At 46.7% G+C, this 7,801-nt stretch overlaps 1 protein-coding gene across 2 annotated transcripts; it reads left to right on the top strand.

Annotated features, from left to right (window-relative positions):
- The first annotated feature begins 1,617 nt into the window (after positions 1 to 1,617).
- LOC123130362 (lichenase-2) lies at positions 1,618 to 5,778 on the top strand. Of its 2 annotated transcripts, none has more exons than XM_044550279.1 (2): positions 1,618 to 1,855; positions 4,473 to 5,778. In XM_044550279.1, exons 1-2 carry the CDS (start codon positions 1,783 to 1,785, stop codon positions 5,402 to 5,404), a joined length of 1,005 nt encoding a protein of 334 aa, XP_044406214.1. In that variant the 5' UTR covers positions 1,618 to 1,782; the 3' UTR covers positions 5,405 to 5,778. The 2 variants fall into 2 exon arrangements, with proteins under 2 accessions (XP_044406214.1, XP_044406220.1); XM_044550285.1 differs by lacking the exon at positions 1,618 to 1,855 and adding an exon at positions 4,374 to 4,391.
- Positions 5,779 to 7,801: the final 2,023 nt, after the last annotated feature.

The raw sequence follows: 7,801 nt of genomic DNA, 5'->3' as shown, positions 1-7,801 counted from the left end.
TAAATCAGGACAAAGTAGGCATCTCTAGTGGAAATTCCAAACCAATGATGTGCCAGAAACTAACTTGGCTACATGCACGGTACTAATTGGAAGCATCATCATAACCACAAGTTGATCAATATACAACTCGCTACAAAACGCATGTCTCAAGAAGACCATTTTAGCTAGCATATAGGACCAATTCAATTTATGTGCCAAAAGAGGGCAGCCCAGCTTATATGTGTCAAAAAGTTGGGCTGCTAAGCCACCAATAGGAAATTTCTCATCATCCATATGCATGTGTTAACCCAAACCAATATGTCCAAGCAGACCAGCTGCATGCTAGCTAATCCTAGACACGACCGGTTCTTAAATACAATTGGTCCGGTCGAATAATTCGTGCACCTAAATATGTCCCGAGTCATCGTACAGTTTTTATATTCGTATTAACTGTAATCTACACATTTGGTGCACCTAATATTATCTCGTCATTAGCACTCATACTAGCTAGAAAGCAGTTGCATAGCCGGCCGGACTCCACTGATAGCAACACATACTGTATGTAAAAGAACTATCAACGGCCGGATCTGGATATCCCACCTGATCACTAGGATTGGGAGGGAGAGACGTAGTACTTAGTTTGTTGTCGAGGCTATTGCAACACCATGCCACAGGGGAAAACCATGCGTGTTTACGCCAAAAGCTCACTTGTATGGTGCGCTTAGACAAGTCGTGGTGTTGTGTTTCTATGGCAATTCCTAATAAAGCTCCTCTTCATCTTTTCAATTGTAAGGCTGATGAGCTCAATACCTTCTCTTCCGAGACGACAAGTCCAAAAGTTTAGTGGAATAGGTCTTGTTTGAAAAAAGTATACGGCCATGCTTAATTAAAGTGGTTCAAGTAATTCTGTGGTCCGTTTGACAAAGATGTAAATTAATTAGGTACACCAAAAACACAAATGTTCTTATGACACATACTATTGATTTCTTGCAATATAGCCACAAAAACAATTATATGTAGAAATAAGAGTAATATAGATCCCACTATTAGGTAGTAAAAGGTAGGGTGACAAAAGGCTTCTGATGTAGTACTCCAAATCTCTTTAAATTGACCGTGGATATTCATTACTAAAATATCATTTCCTCTGTATATATGTCACTTCATGATAAAAAGAACATCGAAGCCGACAAAACCGTAGCGCCGGTTCTTCCTACGTAAGTCATGTCAACTTCAAATATATTTTTTTTTGTCGCAAACAAGACTCCGTGGTGTCAATTCTTCTTACGTAAGTTATGTCGGATATCCACCGAACACGGTCTTCCCGTAAAAAAAACCGCCGCCGAATGTCGTTGAGTAAGACGTGAACATATCCAAAGCCGCGCGACCCGTCATTGACCTAGAAACTTCACTTTCATGGTACATCATGGGTGGAGTCCAAAATTCAAACTATTTTTCAAAAGTTGTTTGGTGCTACTATGAATGAATGAAGGAAGGGGAATCTCTTGCCTACCTGCAACAACAACCTGGTGTACCGGATAACCTCTGCCCACCACCAGACTCTCTATGAGAAGGGGGTGACGCATGCAAACGGCCTAGGTAGTCAATCGCAACGGGCTAAATAAATGTCGCTGGAGGCGTTGGGCCTGCGCGCTCCCGAGTGGATTGGACCAAACTGTCTCCTCGGATCCTATATAAGGGGCCGGCACCCCGTTGTGGTCTCACCAGAAAAGAAACAACAAGAGCTTGAGAGACTCTTGGCATCACACCCACACGCCCCCTCCAACGCAGCCAGAGAGAAAGAGAATGGCGAGCCAAGGTGTTGCCTCCATGTTCGCTCTGGCATTGCTCCTCGGAGCCTTCGCCTCCATCCCACAAAGTGATTCCCCTTCCTTCTCTCTCTCTCTCTCTCTCTCTCTCTCTCTCTCTCTCTCTCTCTCTCTCTCTCTCTCTCTCTCCAAATGATTGGGTACAGTTTTTTTCATGCAAGTCGTGCAGGGAGTTTGTTTAGAAGATGGTAATACGTACGTTAATCTTAGCTTTCATTAAGAGAAGAATTAGCTAGCTAGCTAGGTAAGGTAGCTAGCCATGGTGCACGCATGGTCACATAAATCTCTCCCACCAACGTCACACAGTATAGCTTCCTCTTTTTTGAGATGCACAGTACACTGTTTAGGTGCATGTCGCTTTCGTTCTGCGTTTTATTCTTCCCGCGCCATCAGTCGCATGGTGAAGCCTAATCGGCGTCCGCCGGTCTCTCATTCTCTATCTTAAAGCGTCCGTCATGCATGGGAGCACAGTAACTTTTCATACATATTTTTTTGGAAACTAGATACGGTAAATTTTGTAAAAATCGTTTTTCACTAAAATAATCAGGAGTCTTGGAATTTGCTGCAGAGTATATATATACATCAATATATGATTCGCATGCACCAAGATAAAAGTGCACGTGTAATCGACCTTCATTGTGTTTTTTCCAGGGAAGAAAACGTTGCAAGAAGTAGGTGTTCCGCAGGGAAATTAATATGTTTAAAGTAACGAAAATGATAATTTCTAGATAATACGTAAAACATTGAAAGAGGTACTTCTAGGTTTTCCACGAGGAAGTTAATATCTTAAAAGCAATGAAAAGGATATTTTTAGGTAGTTTCAACTGTTTAACTATAAATCAATCTAGTTGATCGTACACTAAAGCAGCAAAAGCCAAAGCTTGCAAATGAAGTCTCGAAATGTTTGGTGGGCATGCATGTCAGTTAGCCATCTTTTTTACAAAGCCAGAAGGTTTAACTAACGACCTATAAGTAGCTAAGCCAGTGTCCCTTTCTCCAGTGCCATGTTAATCACCTAGAAAGTTTTTCTTCTTCCCTGCATGCAAAGTTGTGCATGCATGTCTTGACAGTGTCGCCCTAGCACTGTTGACACGAGCCCTACCACTTAAATTGGTGGTTTGTTCCCTGATTAATTGGGTGCAACTACTGCTGAACCACCCGTCGCTAACCATCTTTTTCTTCTTCCTTTGGTCCGCGGACGGTCTCATCTTGACGTTTTTTCAGCGATGGACGATGCGGCACCGGCCAGTCCAGTGGTCCTACTCGATCATTTCAGCTAGCCAGTACCGCCACTGTTCCATTCTTTAAGTTTAACGAAAATGATTGCACCGGCTGCTAGTTATAGTAACTGACTCACTTGCATCCTATCTTCAAAGTGCAACTGATCGACCTATGGTACATGACGCCACCGATCACTAGCCACTAACTAACTCTATGACCCAGGTGTTGGTTCTGCTGGCCTTTCCAAGTTTGGTCTGCCTGAAAAGAATTATGGCATAGGAAGTAGGTCAGTGTAGTAGTGGTACTGCTAGTAGTAGTTGGCACTTGATAGAGCAGGAAGTTAAGAGGGGGATTAAGTGGCGTGTACTTATATGGAGTACTTTGTCAGGCACGTGAGCTAGACCGTTAATTGGACCGCAGCTAGGCGCAGCCGGAGGGCCATGCATATGCATGCACGCCATGCCGATCCACATCGATCGTATGTGGACTATCCAACGGCCGTGCTGCGGACGTTGGACCAGAAACTTGATTTGTCCCAGCATGTATGTATGCATGAGGTCTCTACTCTCCATGTATTCATTTCTAGGCTTCCTGCCAATTGCCATGTACGTGTGGTCGACCTCTACTCTACCCCCCTACAATATTCCTGGTCCTCTTGTTTAATAAATCCAACTAGCTAGCCGTGCAAGTACTACACAATTTATGCCATACCATTTGCATTCTTAAGAGTACATGTACTGTAAAAAAACTTGCATAATTGATGCACAGTACGTCAGTACCAACTCTCAAGTGCGACACTTCACTAAATTAGGGTAGAGTTAGTTGGTGAACCAAGCAAATCAGCTAGGGTAAAAGATTCACTGCACTGGAAGCTAGTCAAAGTTCATTCCTTCCTTTAAGGTTGTCCCTCCGGACACGAGTAGCCAAAGATATATATTTATCCAGTTCCTTTTTCTCCTTGCTCGTGGTAGCTAGTGGCTAGTGACAAGTCGGTCAAGGCGCCGGCCGTGAAAATAGCAATGTTCCTCGGCCGTGTGCGTGCGTCTGACACCAACTCGTGACTGTAAAAAACATTATTTAAGTCGCGAATCAGCCACCAAAGTCTAGAGACAAAGAGATAAAAAACATGCAAAGCCAGAAGCTACACGCATGCATCCATGCATGCGTACAAGATTTCAGTTAAACGTCCTTTTCGGGGAGTTAGTATTATCCCTCGCCAACAGGTCAAAAGGCTTGCTCTGTGTGTGTGTGTTCATGCATCGCCGCCATTCTTGCTTATTGGTTTCTCTTCCATTTCTTTTTTATATTCCATCACATGTCATCACGGGGAGGAATTCTCTATGGCAATGGAACAGTGCTAGCTTGGTGTGAATAATTTTTTATGGAGCTGTAATAATTAGTTTTCTGAATGTTAACTAACCAAAGTTACATGTACCTTGCGCGCAGGCGTCGAGTCCATCGGGGTGTGCTACGGCATGAGCGCCAACAACCTGCCGGCGGCGAGCACCGTCGTGAGCATGTTCAAGTCCAACGGTATCAACTCCATGCGGCTATATGCCCCCGACCAGGCGGCGCTGCAGGCCGTTGGCGGTACGGGCGTCAACGTCGTCGTCGGGGCGCCTAACGACGTGCTCTCCAACCTCGCCGCCAGCCCGGCGGCGGCCGCCTCGTGGGTCAGGAGCAACATCCAGGCCTACCCGAAGGTTTCCTTTCGGTACGTCTGCGTCGGCAACGAGGTCGCCGGCGGTGCCACCCAGAACCTCGTCCCGGCCATGAAAAACGTGCAGGGCGCGCTCGCCTCCGCTGGGCTGGGCCACATCAAGGTCACCACGTCGGTGTCGCAGGCCATCCTCGGCGTGTACAGCCCGCCCTCCGCCGGGTCCTTCACCGGGGAGGCGGACGCGTTCATGGGCCCCGTGGTGCAGTTCCTTGCCCGCACCGGCGCGCCGCTCATGGCCAACATCTACCCGTACCTGGCCTGGGCCTACAACCCGAGCGCCATGGACATGAGCTACGCGCTCTTCACCGCGTCCGGCACCGTGGTCCAGGACGGCTCCTACGGGTACCAGAACCTGTTCGACACCACCGTGGACGCCTTCTACACGGCCATGGCCAAGCACGGCGGCTCCAACGTGAAGCTCGTGGTGTCGGAGAGCGGGTGGCCCTCAGGCGGCGGCACGGCGGCGACTCCGGCCAACGCCCGGATCTACAACCAGTACCTCATCAACCACGTCGGGCGCGGCACCCCCCGCCACCCGGGCGCCATCGAGACCTACGTCTTCTCCATGTTCAACGAGAACCAGAAGGACAGCGGCGTGGAGCAGAACTGGGGACTCTTCTACCCCAACATGCAGCACGTCTACCCCATCAGCTTCTGATGAGCTAGCTGCGTATGCGTAGCTAGTGTCCGTATGTCCGTCCGTACGCGCGCGTACACGCGTATAAGAGCGTGTATGCCGTACGTATGTGCACATTATGTATTGTACAGGGCTTGGGTTGGGGTGCGACCGCTGAGGCAGCTCAGACGCGTACGCGATAGTAGTGGTTTGCTATAGTAGTGTATGTGTATGATTTACGATGGAAGGGGGGCAGATGTAAACGCTCTCTCTTCGTCGATTCATCATGCATTTGATACGCACACACATGTGTGCGTAAGTAGAACTATATTGTAGGGTTCAAAATTTCGTCAAAACTTGACGAAATTTGTCCAAAATAATATGAAATATATCGGCGAGACCGAAGTATTCCTATACTTTTTGAAATGTCCACACTAGCTCCAAGATACATGTATTAGTCGGGAACACAATTAATCACATCCCACTATAGAATTCAAATAAGAAAAGAATCACATGGACATGGACATGGTACATGAGCTCGTAAATAGACATCAGCCGGACACGTGTCCGCAACGGGTGGCCTAGATGGGTGTCAGGAGCTCCCCCGCGATTCGCGCGTGCTCGGAGCGGCACGGGCTCGAGAGAGGGACGCACGCCCTAGGGATGATGTGGACGATCCTGCCCATACCATTTTCTTCCTTTATTGCTCCCAAATCTACCTATATGGAGTACTTGGATTATTTTGTCAACTAATTCGGCTGCGCCTTATCCACGCGCGCCGCAGTAGGTATCATCCGTGTGTTTCTGTGGATACGTATATCTCGCCGAACCCAACGGATGTCCTGCGCGAGCAACTCTCTGGTCGTCCCTGTGTAACCCACAGTGGAGATAAGTAGTACTAGCACTTGAGTGTGAATTGATACAACGATATACTGCTCCAGATGATAACGTTCAGAGTCTAATTTATTCCAAGGAATTTTCAAGTACTAATTAATTAATTCCGCAAACGGGGCTAGCCAGCTAGCCGATCAGGCGGATGAGGATTTGACAGACGTATGTTTTAAGTGGCTACAGGAGCCGGTGGCGGGCGTATGATGTTCTAGGCGCACCTACGAGTTTTGAAGTGGATTTGATTTGATGCTCCCGCACATGATACCATTGGCTGTGGCGTGGGCTGTTGGTTGCCTGCCTGCCTCTCCCGTGTCAGCGTGTCTCCTATTGATTTCATTTGGAATCTCCATCCGACTCGGAGCCCTTACTTGGTGCACAATTCTTTCAGTTTTGCTAGAACTTATCTAGATGAGATATAATTTGGTCTCATTCACCTTTTATAGCCATCGGATGTGATGCTATAAGATGCGTGTGTGCTGACGTGTGTTGTATCTGTTCTTGTTTTCAAAGTGAATGAGACCAAATTATATCTTATCTAGATGAGTTCTAGGTACTCCCCAATTCTTTTCCTCTAGCTAGCATATTATTGCAGTCACATACCGATCATGAAATGACAACGCATGGTTACTGAATTTTCTGGTTTTCTTCTTAGGAAAAGAAGGGTCCTTGCTGCACACGCAGAGCAAAATACGGTCCAGATTAAAGGAGTGAGTGGTGTCCCAAACCTGCCCTGCTTTCCAAACTGAGAAATAGACGTGCTCTGCTTACGAACGCCACCGTGGTTTGCTGGATATCTGGAACTCCTTTTCCACCTAATCTCAACTCTAGCCTGTAGCTCTAGTATTGTCAACTGAAACGGAGCTGTTATTGTACTACAAAAGCTTTGCACAAGTACCCCTCGGATGTAAAGGGTTTATCCGTTCATTTCCCGTCGCCTGTAGCAATGCGTGCGAGAGGTTTAGGGATAAGCACGTCATAAGATATGGACGGAAGGGATTAATCATTAGCAGTCAGCAGTCACTATTGTGCAGGTCCCACTGTTAATTTCTGTTCATGCTTTACATTTCTAAACTTTGCTCATCAAATTTAGTGTTTCCCCCCGGAAATGCAGGATAGCTCGCATGAATAGTGAGGAAGGTGAGTTGCCTCATGTCAATTGATGCTTTCTCTTCACCAAATAGAAGCGTAAGCTTACCATCTTTCACATCGATGACAGCCATGTGTAATTAGAAATGGTCTTCCCTAAATAATAGGCTTGCCCTTGTTTTTCCAGCCAAATTTTAACAAATCAGTTTACATAACAATTTTCGAGATCATCTACATGGAACCGGTCTCGTGACTACATCTTCAAGATCTTACCACAAAGCTTATCACCGTGGACCACAATCCACTAGTGACATGTGAGCTGACAAAAGGTTGGAACGCTCCAAGACAATGGCGTAAAAATGGAAACACAACCCCCATGCACATGTTGGCAGATATGACTTTAGATCAAACTAGAGCTATCTCCCTTGAAGCAAAACTTGGAACCAACACCTTCAACAAGGA

Source organism: Triticum aestivum, chromosome 1B (genome assembly GCF_018294505.1).
Source record: "Triticum aestivum cultivar Chinese Spring chromosome 1B, IWGSC CS RefSeq v2.1, whole genome shotgun sequence".
Lineage (NCBI taxonomy): Eukaryota > Viridiplantae > Streptophyta > Magnoliopsida > Poales > Poaceae > Triticum > Triticum aestivum.
This window is presented reverse-complemented; position numbering and strand designations above follow the sequence as displayed.

Excerpts from the sequence above, each read along its gene's own strand:
- LOC123130362 (XM_044550279.1), top strand. The coding sequence starts at position 1,783 with ATGGCGAGCCAAGGTGTTGCCTCCATGTTCGCTCTGGCATTGCTCCTC. Across the intron at positions 1,856-4,472 it reads CTTCGCCTCCATCCCACAAA|GCGTCGAGTCCATCGGGGTG; the intron begins GTGATTCCCCTT and ends CCTTGCGCGCAG.